This window comes from Tiliqua scincoides, chromosome 5 (assembly GCF_035046505.1).
Source record: "Tiliqua scincoides isolate rTilSci1 chromosome 5, rTilSci1.hap2, whole genome shotgun sequence".
Classification (NCBI taxonomy): domain Eukaryota; kingdom Metazoa; phylum Chordata; class Lepidosauria; order Squamata; family Scincidae; genus Tiliqua; species Tiliqua scincoides.
The window spans coordinates 97448618-97464739 of NC_089825.1; the positions used below are offsets into that span (position 1 = coordinate 97448618).

General features: G+C 45.3%; 1 protein-coding gene across 1 annotated transcript; it reads left to right on the plus strand.

Annotated features, from left to right (window-relative positions):
* Positions 1-535: 535 nt before the first annotated feature.
* LOC136652479 (vomeronasal type-2 receptor 26-like) lies at positions 536-9243 on the plus strand. The gene is made up of 4 exons (XM_066629420.1): positions 536-616; positions 4247-4351; positions 7107-7233; positions 8333-9243. Exons 1-4 carry the CDS (start codon positions 536-538, stop codon positions 9241-9243), a joined length of 1224 nt encoding a protein of 407 aa, XP_066485517.1.
* Positions 9244-16122: the final 6879 nt, after the last annotated feature.

Below are 16122 nucleotides of genomic sequence, written 5' to 3' on the forward strand. Positions count from 1 at the left end.
GAGGGCTCCCCATAACCTTGCACTGTCTGTAGTTCTCTGAAATCTGACTTTTTTAAAAAAGCAGCCCTGGACAACTTGCAAATCTGAATGGGACTACAGGGCTGATCTTACTGCACAGATCTTACTCCAAACACCTCTGGATGGTAGAAGTCAGTAATATTTGTCATGCTAAGTGTAGAATTGGTTATTATAATTTTTGTTTTACATTTTTAGCAGGCTTGGAACATGGTGCTAACTCCAAGCCACTAAAAGGCTGGAGTGCAATGAATGAAAATGAATGCATACAAAATTTAAAAAAATAAAATAAAAACTCACTTTGTTTTGTAGTTTTATGAAAAAGAACAACCAGCATTCCTTGGCCTTCATTTTTGCCATTGATGAGATCAACAAGAATCCAAACCTGTTACCCAATGCCACTCTTGGCTTCCGAATCTATGATGACCTCTGCCAAAAGATAATATATGATATCACCCTTTCCCTGCTATCTGAACGCAATAAAAACTTCCCTAATTTCGGGTGTGGAGAAAAATATAAGATGGCTGCAGTTGTTGGAGGTCTGCAGTCATACACTTCCTTCCGAATGGCCACGGTCTTAGGACTATACAAGATCCCACAGGTAGGGGGTGGTACAAGGGAATTGGGGATCTCATTTACACATTTGCTATGCAGACAACAAACTCTCTCTATTGTACCACACTTGGAGTCCAACCCTATCCCCCGCCAGCTCAGATCATGCAGCTGGAGTGGAACAAGACAGCCCAGGAGGAGTCAGTAAATTTTCTTTTTACTTTTTTCTTTGTAGCCTGCCCAGTCTCTAGAGGGACTCCTTAGATCTAAGCCAGCTCTTTTGCTGACATAAGCCTGAGGAAACTCCTCAGGGGAGGTCCAGGCTAGGAAAGGAGGATAACAGCGTAGGCAAATGCCACCATGATCTTCCCTCTCATGCTCCCCAAATGCCCCTGGCACAGCTCGATCCCAACCCAGATCCCTACCTGTACTGTCCCTGATCATCCCCCAAACAGTCACCACTGCTAAATGACCAGTAATGAATGGTACCGCCTGAGCCAGTGGTGCCTTCCACATTAGGAAAATTTTTCCATTGCCCCAGAGTGAGTCCCAGCAGCCGCCATGGGTCAACTGGGACCTGCAGCTATTCTTTCTGGTTCTCCTACTCCAAACCAATATTGAAAATTATGAGCTAAGCAAAGAGATCAGAAGAGAGAATTTAAAAAGGAACACGGCAGATGACATTTCCTTTCACATCTCCCTATGATTCTTCATGCATCTGTCTTCAGAGAAGAAATGAGAAATGACCCTCCACTCTAAGTGCTTTCACATAGTGAGTGGATTCGGTGCCCAAACTGCCATTTAGCCTGGCTTTTAAAAAATCTCCCTCTTCTTACTCCTTAGCTCAGTTATGGACCTCTTCACTCAGTACTGAAGGACAGAACTCAGTTCCCTACTTTATACCAAATGGTTCCAAATGAAGCCTCTAAATATGAAGAGATTGTGCATTTGATCAAATATTTTGGGTGGACTTGGATTGGCCTCATTTTTTCACATGATGACAGTGGAGAAGATTTTGGGGAAAGGTTGACAACTATGTTCAGTAAGAATGGGATTTGTATTGCCTTTGCAGAAAGGGTGCCATTTGTTACTATAGATATGGAAAACAAGAAAAGCATATTCGCTACACAAAACATTCTGGTCGCTCTTAATGCAACAAAAGCCAATGTGATTGTTACATATGGGAACACACTATATATGCTACGTCTAAAAGTGCTGCTAAATACATATGAACCACCGGCAACCAAATCCATGGAGAAGGTTTGGATCACAGCAGGCCACTGGGATTTTACCTCAACACCTTATCAAAATGCTTCATATATCAGACACTTCCATGGTTCTTTATCCATAGCAGTCCACAAAAATGAGGTGCCAGGATTTTCCACCTTTCTCCAGACATTTAACCCTTACAACCACCAAAATTATATTTTTCTCCAACAATTCTGGTCTTTGGCATTTGGGTGCTTAACATCAATCCCAAATCCCTTGGAGTCTAGGCTGAATCTCAAGAACTGTACAGGGGTCGAAAAGCTGGAGAATCTTCCGGGGACACAGTTTGAAATGAGGATGTCTGCTGAGAGCTACAGTATCTACAATGCAGTCTCTGCCTTGGCACATGCTTTACATGCTAGGTACTCATCCAGGCACATGACAAGGGTACGAGGACTCAAATTGGGGCTTCAGATGACACAGCCCTGGGAGGTAATGTAAGACCTTTTTCAACATACAACATACAACAAACCTTTATTAGGCATATAGTTTTACAACTAATATCTCCAAACAGTCATGTATGAAGGTATATATTAAAAGAGAGATAGGAAATAAGAGTTAAAACACACCAGTTTGCTTACACAGTTACTCCAAGTTGCTTAGAACCAGCAACTTAGCCCGCTTCAAGTTGCTCAAATGTAGAAATTTAGCAACTGGAAGGGTCACAGATTCAAATTCACCTGCCAGCAAAAGTTGTAAAGAAGAGACTTTTTTTGTTTCCTGATAATGAGGGGAGATACTCGTCTCTGAGCACCTGATTAAAAGCACAATGCAGAACAATGTGTGGAAGAGAGTCTACCTCTCTGAGGCCACAATTGCAAAATCGTTCTTCCTTTGGGGCATTTCTAAACCTACCAAGTAGGTCATTAGAAGGCCACACATTGCATCCGGCTAATGTAAAAGCCCTCCTTTCAAAGGGGCACTCTAAGAAGGACAGGTATTTTGGTTGTAGACCAAAGGAATTGTTAAGATGGAAATTTAGGGGTGAACATTTTTTTTGTGCTGCAGCCAAAATCTCTTGCCTTTCTATGTCTATTAGTCTTGTTATCAAGAGCCTGATAGAAGGTAAGACCTTTTTCTTTCAGTACTGTTGTAAGGGGATGGTTACTGCATGAAGCAGAACACGAAACAAAACATGCTAATTCTTTTCTGTAGGTTTCATCCCCATTCCTTCTCAAACACCAGGGGGTCCCCTCATCTTATCTATCAGGATTGTTTTTCCATCCCCCCATGATGTTCGGATAGGCTTTCAGACCAGCAACTGCACCATGTACTGCATCCTTTGGGGGGGGGGGTCACTGTGATCCCCTCCAGGTAAGGAATAGTTCTTCCTTTGCCCTGGGCTAAGCCTCTGCTGTCCTGGTGGGATGACTCATACCTCCATCAGCAATTTTGCTGGTGCAAGTCTGAGTGATCCCAGATAGATGGATAGGATATTGGCAGAACTGCTGGTGCTGATAACTGTTTTTCCTGCCCTGCCTGCTAGAAGAAATGAAAGCTTTCCCCATGGAGAGACTATTCACACAGTTTCACATGCTAGGGTTCCGACATTCCAAATCCAGGAAACAGGGACGGGGCAGGTGCTATAAAAGCTTCAACAGGGATCATGACTCGCTCACAGAATGTGCAGTTTCATTACATCAGAAATGCCATTGTGAGAAAAGTCTACCTAAATGATATTCAGAAACTTCCAATGCCTATAATAATGCCATTAAGGAGAGAGAGAGAGAGAGAGAGAGAGAGAGAGAGAGAGAGAGAGAGAGAGAGAGAGAGAGAGTTTACAATTTTTTCAGTGGAAATCCCTACATCCCTGCAAACCTGTGAACTGTTTTGTCAGTCTTGAGCTTTTCTCTTTCTCTACAGCTCCATTCGTTTTTGAGAATACTCCGGTTCAACAACAGTGCTGGGGATGAGGTCTTCTTCAAGACGGAATTTAGGATACAGTGTGGGAGGCCTCTGCCATTCCCAGTCCTCCCAGGCCTGTCCCAGCCCCTTCCATCCTCCCCCATCCCAAAACACCCCTGCATTCAAAATGCCCTCCTACCAATGCCCCCCTGTCCCTATGCTAAACACATCTCTGGGGATGCCCTGTGCAATCTGTGTCCTATTTTGTCAATCCTGAGGTTATATTATCACTCTCCATGGTTAAATATTCTCCATGACCATATTAGCAAGTTACACTATCAATCCTCCCAGAACTCTGCTGCATTACTCTTCCCAAAAAGAACATTTGTCAGAAGAAACAAATGCTTTCCTCAAACAATATTCAAAGATTTCCAATTCCTATAGTCGTGCCTTTCATAATGTGAGAAGGGGAAGGGGGAGTTACAGTTTTCTATGTGAAAATCCCTATATTCCAGCAAACCTGTGTCCTGTTTTCTTAATCTTGAGGTTTCCTCTTCCTCTATAGCTCCATCCATTCTTGAGAACACTCCGGTTCAACAACAGTGCTGGGGACGAGGTCTTCTTCAACGAACACATGGAACTCTCCAATGGATACGACATTGTGAACTGGGTGGTTTTCCCAAATAAATCATTCGTCCAAAGAAGAGTTGGAACGATGGGTTCACAGGCTTCCTCGGGCCAAACATTTACGATTAAAGAAGGTGACATTACATGGCCCAGAAAATACAATCAGGTTGGCTTTCCATATGTTCAGGTTTAGGACTTGGCTGTTTCCTTTCTAACTCCTTTTGCATTAAACCTACAAATATATATCTCACATATTTAGAGCAGTTATGATAACCTCCATAATTCTGACACATAGCAGGTGACCGTGTTTACATCCTGATCCAATAATACATTGCCAGAATGCTCTGATGGGTTCAATAAACCTAGAACAACAAACATCTCCAACATAATTAGCTAACATAGTTTCAGTATCAGTAAGACCTTTATTGGCATAAAATACAGAGAAAGAACAAAACAAAACAAAAATATACAAAGACATCAGTCTTTTCCTCACATACTGCCCAGAGTTCCAGAGCTCTGCCTGGCAATTACCCCAGATAAAAAGGCAGTGACCCTATCAAGGGTCTCAGAGTCAGGTGTGGAAAGGAGAGACTGAAGCATGATTGAGTCCTCCCAGCCCTGCATCCTAGTTAGCAAAGGGCCTAGATATTTCTTGCGTGAGACGTCATGAAGTGGGCAGTAGAAAAGGGTATGTGTTATGGTCTCAATACAATCCCTACCACACTTGCATTTCCTCTCCGAGTAGGGAATACCACTGAACCTGCCCGATAACACAGCTGATGGAAAAGCATTACATCTTGCAAGTGTGAATGCTCTCCGAGCCTGTGGGCACTCCAGGTGATAAAAGAAGGAGGCCGGTTTCCCAAAACTGATTGGAACATGGAGATAGAGTGGAGAGCATGTGGTTCTGACGGCACTAAACAGCTCTTGTTGTCAACTTCCATTACAGGCTCACTTGGGCTTTTCATCGTAAGGCAGTGCAGAACGCATCCAAACTGGCGTCCTCAGCTATTTCCCGTTTCTTTTTTACCTGTGGCAATGGTTATGTTCCAGCCACTCTGGAGGCGTTTAAGGGAAAGATTCTTTCCCTGGTCCTTTATGGCTCTCCCATCTGGTATAAGGCTATTAACTAACCATTAGAACGCATTCAAGCCTCCTTTCTGCGGAAGATTTTGGGTTTACCCAGGTGCGTTCCCTACTCGGTTCTGTGTCTCGAGGTGGGGTTAATTCGGCTAAAGACGACTGCTTGGCTAAGATTACTGAAATTTTGGTTTAGGATTTTATTTAACCCTACCTCCTCTGGTCTAATGCTCCAATTACTGTCGGATTCAGTCCTGCCATTAGAGATCACTGATCTTCTAACCAAACTCAAGTCAATAGGGCTGGACACTGCAGAGCTAGGCATGATTGGTTGTGATGCTGCTTACAGAATCATCAAAGAAAGAATTCTTGACATTGAACAACAAGAGCTGTTTAGCTAACATAATTCAAACACCTGAACTTCATGCAGGAATATTTTTGGGTTTGCTGAGATGCAGAATGTCTTCTTGCCATCCATACCGCTCAAGTTGAGGCTGAGCTCAACAAGTCTCAGTGACAGTAATTGGGATTTGCTCTCATCATTCCACCTACCCTGGCGTTGGAGCAAATCCTCTCTTCAGCAGAGGTCCTGAGTGTCCTTTGGTGCTGAAGAATAGAAGACTCTCCAAGGGTTTCTAGCCTAGGCCAATCCCGCTGAATCAAAGAAGTTTTCAAAGAGAAACATATTTGTCTATTAGCTGATACTAAAGGGTCCTGATTGTTCACTTAACTCATGTCCCTCATTGTTTATGGCCAGCTGAACAACAATGATCTTTAAATTGTCTCTCCTTCAGCTAGGCAGGTGTAGCCTCCCTCCCCCACAATACTGGAAAAAATACTAGAACCCAATAGGTGATTCACTTACCCCTATGATTTCCTGAGAATGGATACTGCTTTCAAGTAAAGAATGTCAGCGTTGGGTGATCCTGGAATTCTGATACCCACGGGAATTCTCCTGCTGTGCACTATTGGTGATGCACTATTGTGAGAGTATGTATGCATCCCAATTGAATCCCACATTATGATACAGCCTAGAAGTTTGTCATCTTCATCTTGCCTTTCCTCAGCTGGTAGCAAGACTACACCTACACCTATTTGCAGGGAAAGAATATTGAAATGAAATTCCAATAGTAATTGAGTCAGTTTCAGGAATTCACTGGATATCTTTCAGATTTCTCAAAGGAAAAAAAAGAAAAAAGAAAAACTAAGGAACATACCTTGATGCGAAAATTCTAGGTTCTGCTAGGAAGCCAGTATCTGTGAAGTATCATATCCCTAAATCCATAATAATATATTAATTATGGATTTAACATAGTCATAGTATATGGAATGGTCATGTTATTAACACTGTGATTGGATGGAGGGTTGTTTCCAAAGGGAAAGCCAGTAAATATTTGACTTTATTGTATTTCACATTCATTACTGCGCAAATGTTAGAATAAAATAAAATATGAATAAAATTACAGGTAGCAAAAAAAAAGAATCAATACATTAGTGTGCAATCCCAACCCATTTTCCAGCACTTAGGTAAGGGAAATGCAGCTCCGAGGTAAGGGAACAAATTTTCCCTTACTATGAGGAGACCTCCATGAGTGCCACCCAACTGCAGTATGCAGCACATGTCCCATTGGCGCAGCAATGCCAGTGCTGGAAAGTTGGTTAGGATTGGGGCCTAAATCACAGCCATTTAAATCTCATACTCTGTTATCTCTGGGTAGACGTTGCCCCATTCTATCTGCACTGAGAGATGCCAGCCTGGCTATCACAAAAAGGTTCGTGAAGTGGACCCGTCTTGCTGCTATGATTGTTTTCAGTGCCCAGAGGGGACCATTTCTAATCAAACAGGTATGTGATTCCACAGATGCTATCCAAGCGTTCTCAAAGATGGACTATGTGGAGAAAAATAAAAATGTTTCCCTTTTGCCAATTCCAGCCCTTTTCTGTTTCATATGAGGTACATATTATGCTTTCTGCATTTGTTTTCATTAATTTACAGCCCATTCCTAACCTCCAGAACCATGTCAGCCCTGCCACCCTGGCAGCCCTTCTGCCGGTGGCTGCAGCATAGATGCTTGTGCAGCAGGGGGAAAGCCGCAGATCGTTAGCAGGGTGGTACAGACTGGCTGTTGACAGGACTGAGACAGAAGGGTAGATATTGGGGTAGGACTGGGTGAGTCGTAGTGGACACACACCCAACTGTTTCCCTATGCAACAGTTTCCTATTTATGCCACCAACAAGGCTGGCACAGATCTGAGAAGTCCCACCAGGGATCATGTGGTGGGCAACAACCTGCTAAGTATTTTACCTTCCCACCAGTCTTGCTTGGCCTCCCCCCACCCCAGGATGGTGCATTGGGTGCAGCCGCCAGCGTGCCAGCAGCCCTTCATCCAGTGCAAGATCCCTAGATAGGGTGGGCCATAAGCCTCCATACATTTAGTTATTTTTCCATTTCTCTCCGTTCTTTTCATGACTCCCTATTTGTCATTTTGTGTTCTTTGCTCTCTGCAAAACTGCCTTGTGATTGCCATTTTTAATATCCCACTATATCCTGGATGACATGCTTTCCCAGGGTACTGTTGGAGGAAGATATCAGTTCTTCCAAAACCACGATGGCTCTCAGTGTATCTGGGTATCTTAAAAAAAATATCAAATGGCAGCCAGCATGGCAGCTGCAACAAATAACAACTTCAGTTCCAGAGAAGATAACACTTCTCTCTCTGCACAGCCTTGCTTGGTGCCAGCAGATCGTGTCTTTGCCACCAGCAACTGTGCTGGCAGCCTCGTTCTGCATGCCTGCCATGTGCCAGAACTTTTGCATGGATTCTGCAACCTCTACCAGCAGAACATAAGCTCCTCCAGTGAGCATTTTTAATAGGATTAGTCTGCTAGAGGGTTAGATGTTCCACACTCTTTCAGTGCACTGAACATTTCTCCTTCTTCCAGATATGGATCAGTGTGAAGAATGCCCAGAGGACCAGCATCCAAACCAGCATCAAACTCAATGCACCCCAAAAGACATCACTTTTCTAGCCTATAATGAAACTTTGGGCATAAGTTTGGTTTCCACCACAGTTTCTTTTTCTCTGCTCACTGCTTTGGTGCTTGGAATCTTTATGAAATATCAAGACACTCCCATCGTCAGGGCCAACAATCGGGATCTGACCTACCTTCTCCTGATCTCCCTCTTGCTCTGTTTCCTTTGCTCCTTCATGTTCGTCGGACGACCCGGCAGGATGACCTGCCTCCTCCGACAAGCTGCTTTTGGAAATGCCTTTTCTCTTGCACTGTCTTGTGTTTTGGCCAAAACCATCACCGTGGTTCTGGCATTCATGGCCACCAACCCAAGGAACAAGATGAGGAAATGGGTGGGGAAAAAACTGTCGCATTGTGTTATCTTTTTTTGCTCCCTAATTCAACTTGGAATATGTACCAGCTGGCTCAGTACTTCTCCTCCTTTCCCAGATCTTGATATGTTCTCACTACCTGGGCAGATCATAGTGGAATGTAATGAGGGTTCAGACACCATATTTTACCTTGTCCTGGGCTACATGGGCTTTCAGGCCAGTGTCAGCTTCACTGTGGCTTTCCTGGCCAGGAAACTGCCTGACACTTTCAATGAGGCCAAGTTTATCACCTTCAGCATGTTGGTCTTTTGCAGTGTCTGGGTCTCCTTTGTTCCAACCTATCTGAGCACCAAGGGGAAGTACATGGTGGCTGTGGAGATTTTCTCCATTTTGGCCTCCACTGCTGGGTTACTGGGTTGCATTTTTTCCCCTAAATTGTTCATTATATTATTGCGGCCCAAAATGAACACAAAAAATGTTGTTTTGAAGAAGAAAAATTCTACATGCTAAAGATGATATTTTGTAACTATGTATATGTCTTCCTTGTTCTGAATTGCAAGGAAGGGAGTCAAGGATTGATAGTGTGAGCCATATTTCATTTCCTCATTATCACTATGGCAAGCAAGCTGTACAACTGAAGAGAAGCAATGTAGAACAAGTTATATGATAACTACCCAGCTAGAATGTGATTTGGGAGCCTTCCAAGAATCCAGAATTTTATGTACCGTAGAGACCCTAGCTTGACACAATGCAGACCGGAATTGTTGCTTCAGATTCGAGTAACAGGTTGCTGATCAAAATCTCCCCCAGATTAAGGGGTTTTTGGCCTACTGCTGCTGTGTAGCCGGAGGGATAGATATGTATTATTTATTTATTTTTCACATATTTATACTGCCCTTCCTCCAAGGATCTCATGGTGGAATATTTCCTTCTTTCTTTTGTCCTCATGATGTAGATGTACTCTGAGGTAGATGAAGCTGAGAGGTAGTGACTGGCCCAAGGTCACCAAGGAAGCTTCATGACTTAGCAGGGATTTGAACCTGGATCTTCCAGCTCTTTTTCATTCATTCATTCATTCATTCATTCATTCATTCATTTGTTTATTTATTTATAATTAACACACACAGACATACAAACATATAACATACATTTAGGAGCACTAAATACCATATACCATTACTAATTAATCATACTATATCTCCTAATTTTCTTCTTCATCTATTTCTACCTCTTATTGATTGATCCATTTATTTATATAATATACAATAAACTTTCCCTAATGCCCTAGACCAGGGGTGCTCACACTTTTTTGGCTCGAGAGCTACTTTGAAACCCAGCAAGGCCCGGAGATCTACCAGAGTTTTTTTTACAATGTCCGCGCCATCATAACATATAACATTTATGTGTACAATGTATGTTGGTGTACCTTGAGCCCCACTGATTATAACAGGACTTACTCCTGAGTAGACATGCCTAGGATTAGGCTGTGAGGCTGCAATCCTAGCCACACTTACCTGGGAGTAAGCCCCATTGAGTACAATGGGCCTTACTCCCGGCGTTTCCTCCCAGAGGCACCTGAAGGGGGGGGTCGGCACTCCGCGATCTACTCATTTTGCCTTGCGATCTACCGGTAGATCGCCATCCACCTATTGAGCACCCCTGCCCTAGACTATATTTTCTAAATATTCACTTTCTACCAAGCATAAACTCCACACGTTTACATTTCCAGCTATATTTTTTAAATATTTTTCCCATTTTTTTTTAATACATTCTAAATCATATTTATCAATTTCTTACGTATTCTTTTTTTTTTCTTCAAATAAATTTGGGCTAATAAATATTAACTGAATAAATTTTCCAATTTTCTTTAACCCTCAGATTACCCCTCAGGGTTCTTTTTCTTTCTTTCTTTTTATTTTTCTCCCGTAATATCTTTAATAATTTATCTCTATAACAGAATCTGATAGATCCACGCTTTCTTATATAGGGTGTGTTCATTCTTTCAGTGAACTCGGATATATTTTCTCCTTCTTGTTCCAACAAATTTGTGCACTCCTGTTACTCTGTCCATTGTATCTTTATTGATCTCCATCAGCGCCTCTTCTTCATCCTGTTGATCATCCTGTTGATTTTCCTCCTTGTCTGCTTTTTCACTCCCTTGTTTATCTTCTGCTTGTTTCTTCGCATCTTCCAATTGTTCCTTGTACATATCTATCTGTTGGGAAAGAGTCTCCAGACTGGCTTCAATCTGCGAGGACCAACTCAGCTGTTGTCGCTCCATAACAAGCAATCTCTCCATATTAATCCAGATTTTCTGTAGCCACGTTTCTGGAACAGAATCCATTTTGCAATTTCTCTCTAGTTCACTAGATGTCCACAATGTATTATTCTCCTTACTTCCACTGCGTCATTACTACTCTGCCATCCGCATTCCTTCCATACCTCTTGCAAATAACAGTCCAGTTGACAGAGAGAGAAACTAAAGGAAAGAAAACAAAGCTCTTTCAAAGCTGGTGCAGAGAAAACAAAGCTCTTTCAAATCTAATGAGAATTATATTTATATCCAATTATGTCCAAGAATAATTCTGCATTTTAGTTCACACCCAAGTTATACTGTTGGCAACCTTCAGCCTCGAAAGACTTTGGTATCGCGCTCTGAATGGTGGTTCTGGAACTGATGCGAGCTGCGTTGTGCTCAAGCCGCTCCGGGACAGCTCCACTCTGCTGCTGGAGCTCTGCTGACGGCTTGGCACGGCAGACAGCTGCACAGCTGTTGTTGTTTCTGTACCTCAAGGCCGAAGCACTATCACCCCCGGCGACAAGGAAGACTCAGAGGCAGAAGTTCTCCACCACACTCCTCCTTTACTAATGTACAGATATTTACAAAGACCAAGTAGTACAAATGGTACACGATCCACTCTCCAACCAACGTAGCCTCCGGCTCACAATACTCTGCTTCTCCCACACACTTGCTTGCCTCTGCTGGACATTTATACTTCCTGCAGCCAATCACAGCATTGGGAATACTGTGCAGTCATGCTGACTGTGCTGTTGCTGCCACACACACACACACTCACATGAAATCACCTGATGCAATATCACCTGATATTGCATCAGCATGAAGCTCCCAGGATGCTGTGCAGTCCTGGTCTGGCCAAGGCTTCAGGCCTGTTACTGTACAGCCAGCAAATTACCTGTCAGGACTGGGGATCAACCCGTGACAGGAACAGCATTCTGCATTTGGAGCGAGGTATTATCCGTTTCTAAAGTCGCCCCCGGGGACAGGACCTTGCGATGGGGCGATTGTCAGTTGGGTGTTAACCGTGTTTCTGTTTTTAAGGTGTTCTAAGACCGACCAGCGAGGTAAGGGCCAGTGGGACCACCTGAAAAGAGCTGCCGATGTGGATATCTGCCCGGTTCAGGCGGTTGTGGACTACCGCCGTGTGGCGCCCCGGAGGGACGGGCCATTTTTTCGGCATCAGAATTCCTCCCCCTGACAGTGTATGAGTTCAGGGTGGTTTTTAATGCCACTTTGCAGAGGCTTGGAATGGCAGCCGGGCAGTTCGGCCTGCATTCCTTTAGAGTCGGTGCTGCATTGACGGCAGCCAGGTTCGGCTTCCGTGCAGGAGCTATCCAGAGGATCGGGCAATGGCACTCGGGTGCCTTTCAATATTACATTCGCTGAGGCCCGCCGGTTGCAGGGCCTGAGTTTGTCGGGCTCCCCCAGTGGTTGGGGGGGCATGTTGACTGGCATCGCCAGCCTTGGTGTTAATATGGAGGGAGGGGGTTGGAGTCCCTGGTTGTGTTGCCTAATGGCATCTTCTTGCGTTCCAGTGTTAGTGGCTTATGTTACTTTTTCTGTTGCAGGTCTTTGTTGGTCGACTCCCATGAGCGTCCTGATCTGCGGTCGCTCAATTCTCTTTTGGGCTTGGAAGAGGGCGTTGGCCGACAGCTTTGGCTCCCAGTTGGGACTGGGAGGCCTGGTCAGTGTCACCTGGGCTGCCAGAAGGGGCATGCGCTGGGAACAGTTCATGCCATTGCTGCTTAATTATCTGGCATGGCATCCCCCTCCCCAGGTAATCATGGTACACTCAGGGGAGAAAGATCTGGGCCAGAAGACTTCAATGTCATTGAGGCTCCAGGCCCATAAGGAGTTCTCATTGCTTAGAAGTTGGTTCCCGGGGATTGCTATCCTTTGGTCCAATCTCCTCCCCTGGCGTGTTTGGTGCAGGGCGCGGAGCGTCCACAGAATAGACGTCACCAGGAAAAGAGTGAACACTTACCTGGGGAGGGTAGTAGTTGAGCAGGGCGGGGCAGTGATCCAACACCCTGCTATCGGGTTCAGGCAGCCTGCCCTGTTCCACAGCGATGGGGTGCACCTGTCACCAGTCGGCAATGACTTGTTTTTATCCGACCTGCAGCAGGGCTTGAAGGATTTCATCCTTGTGGGGAGCGGGGAGGACAAGCACCAGGCTGTGCTCCCCTGTGGCAGGATACATGCGGAGCTGGGTAGGTAGGCATCTGGCTTGGTGTCCGTCCAAGGCAGCAGGGGGAGGGGTGAGTCTGAACCGCTCCTATGATGTGTGACCAGCTCTAGGAGGCAGGCAAGCGAGCCCCTTACCTGTACTGTCAGGCTGGTGAGGCTGTGTCTACTGGTCTGAAGTCCGGCTGCCTTGCCCCCTTTGGGGGTGGCATTGAAAGGCCTAGGCTGGCTATTGAGAGCTGGGGCCTCGAGCCCAATGAGTTCGCAGGGGAAGGCAGATGGCTAGGACCGTTTCCCCCATATTGCCCCACACGCTTGTATGTTATTGTTATTGCCCTGCTGCAGTTAAGACTGAATAAAGTGGCCCATTATCATTGAAGCCTAGGTCTGGTCTCTTTATTTGCGGGTATGGGGGTAAAGGGTTTATTAGAAAATTATTATTTATAAATAATAAATAAGTGGCTCAGCAAGAAAATGGAAGTGATCAAAATAATTTTTTGTTGTTGTGATGTTGCGGACCAATTCTCAGGGTCTCACGGACCACCTGTGATCTCCAGACTATAGGTTGGGAACCAGTGACTTATATAAAAATAAAAAAGAAGGCAAAGCAGCCATCCCATGCTATGAATTAAGGCTGTAATCCTAACCACACTTTCCTGAAAGTCAGCCCCATTGAACAAAATAGGACTGAGTAGACCTGGTTAGGATTCTGCCCTTAGTGTTGTATATTATATACTCTTGCACTGTCTCGAATACAGGTCACTGACTCGGAAATGAGTCTCCACACATGCAGACATGAGTCTGTCTCTGTCTGGGTGTGCTGGCTTACTTTTTCTGAGGCATGAAAGACATTATGGGGCCATCCTTCAGACAGGGCAAGCAGCAGGGAAATTCCAGCCAGGAGACAGGGAAGGGTTAATGTTTGGTTTTTGCACTGAGAAGGGGGGAGGTGGGAGCATCTCTGAAGGAACTGATAATCATTGGATGGTTTTTTTCCCTAACAAGTGTGGGAAGAAGGTGTTGGCCAAGGCTAGTGGTGGTTCTTAGTCATCCAGAAAAAATGGCATGGTTTCAGCAGGCTCAGTGAATGACTGGCCACAGTGGAACTACTTCTGAGTCAAGATGCAAAGGAGTGGGTCATACTGGTAAACCTGCCAGCTGCTGCATGTGACCCTCCTGCCTCACACCGCTTCTGTCCCCACTCTCACGCAGTTTGTTCCACCCCCTCCCACCTTTTTTACAGATGGGATGGGGATACCAGGGGAGTATCAAATGAGAACTCCAACATACATACATACATACACACACACACACACCCGGCAGCAGCTCCGGTTTGTCCAAAGAGCCACAGCTGACTTCTTTGCCCAAAAACTTGGGACTGGAGTCTTTTAAAGTCCACAAAATGCTCTTGACAACTCAGAAAGTCTGCTTGTTAGCAGCGGTGTAGCTAGTGAGCAGCAGAGGAGTGGTCCACCCCAAGTACCAGCCTTGGGGAATGACACCTCATATGACCTGTGAGAGGTGCCCCAAAAGGGGGGTCTCTTGGGATCACCCGGCAGGGTGCCAAGGGTCAGCTGGATGGCCTCTTGGGTCCCCTGGGTGGGGTGTCCACCTCCCTGGGGTTCCTTGCAGGGGAAGCCTCAGACCAAAGAAGGGGGAGGGGGTTCACAACACCCTTATCATCCTCCCTGGAAGCAGGACCCAAGGCCCTTGCTGTTCCGGAAGGGACTCCTGCCTTCCCGCTCCAGAACTGCCTGTCATCACAGGCTTCCCTGCTTTTATCCTCCCCAGCCACACCCTCGGCTCCTCCCCTCCCTCCCTCTCTAGGCTTAAAGGGGCCCTGACCCTAGCCTGCTGCCCTCCTCTTTGGTGGTTAATGGTAACCCTGCTCTGCTCAATGCGCTGGTCAGGTGAGCTCTGGGGGGCAATCTCTCCCACCCAGCTGAGTCTTGCCTGGTCAGCTGGAGAGGCAGTGGTGGCTCTATGGCTAGGCAGTTCTGCCCCTGGCCTGCAGCCAGGTAAGGCAGGGGTCGGGCAAGGGACAAACCCAACATTGCTAACATTGCAGAGGTTAGGAATAACCCCATCATGCTACATACCATTGGATGCCAAATTTCTAGCTGAATGCAGTGGAAAAAAATGGGGTAGGGTATCTCCTTTCCATCAAATGTTATGGCCAAAAAACAGGAAACCCAAAAATGCATGGAGCCCTATGGAAAGTGAAATTGAGCCATATTGCATGTTTACTCATGAGTAGGTGAATGTGCCTTAGTCCTTTCGAAAGGGCAGACTGAGAGGAAGCCAGAGATACCAGAATGGTTGCTATCCAATGAAAGCAGCCCCCCAAAAACACCTAAGAAGGAAGTCCCTCCCTCCAAGCAGATGAATGTATTGAGCCCTATGCAGAGCGAACAGAAACCACATGTCATGTTTACTCGCAAGTAAGCAACGGTGCCTCGGCTGCTGGTCAAGTCAGGCAAAGGGGAATTCAAGGCTAGCTACATGGTCCCAATCCGATGAAAGTGGAGCTCAACAAATGCTCCAGAAGGCAGCCCTCCCCCCCAAAGAATAGAACAGAGGCTTGAGCTGGTAAGGTCATTTTTTCTTTGTTTTCAGACTTGTAAAGCCGGGTGGGTCCTGATAGTGATATGCTTGAAATACGAAAACTTACACTGAACCGAAGAGGGGCACTGGGGAGGGCTGGAAATCTCACTGTTTGGGGGGGGGGGTGTTATAGCAGTCAGGCTACAGATAAAATTCACTTGAAAAAACAGGGCTGGCTTCCCCTTATTTAATTATTTGTTTTCTTTAATTTATTTTTTAATTATTTATTTTATTTTGCTTGATGATGTCCCTTCCAGTCATGACATCACTTCTGGTGGGTCCTGGACAGATTGCCATTCTAA

Excerpts from the sequence above, each read along its gene's own strand:
- LOC136652479 (XM_066629420.1), top strand. The coding sequence starts at position 536 with ATGGCTGCAGTTGTTGGAGGTCTGCAGTCATACACTTCCTTCCGAATG. Across the intron at positions 4,352-7,106 it reads GATACGACATTGTGAACTGG|ACGTTGCCCCATTCTATCTG; the intron begins GTGGTTTTCCCA and ends ATCTCTGGGTAG. Across the intron at positions 7,234-8,332 it reads GACCATTTCTAATCAAACAG|ATATGGATCAGTGTGAAGAA; the intron begins GTATGTGATTCC and ends TCCTTCTTCCAG.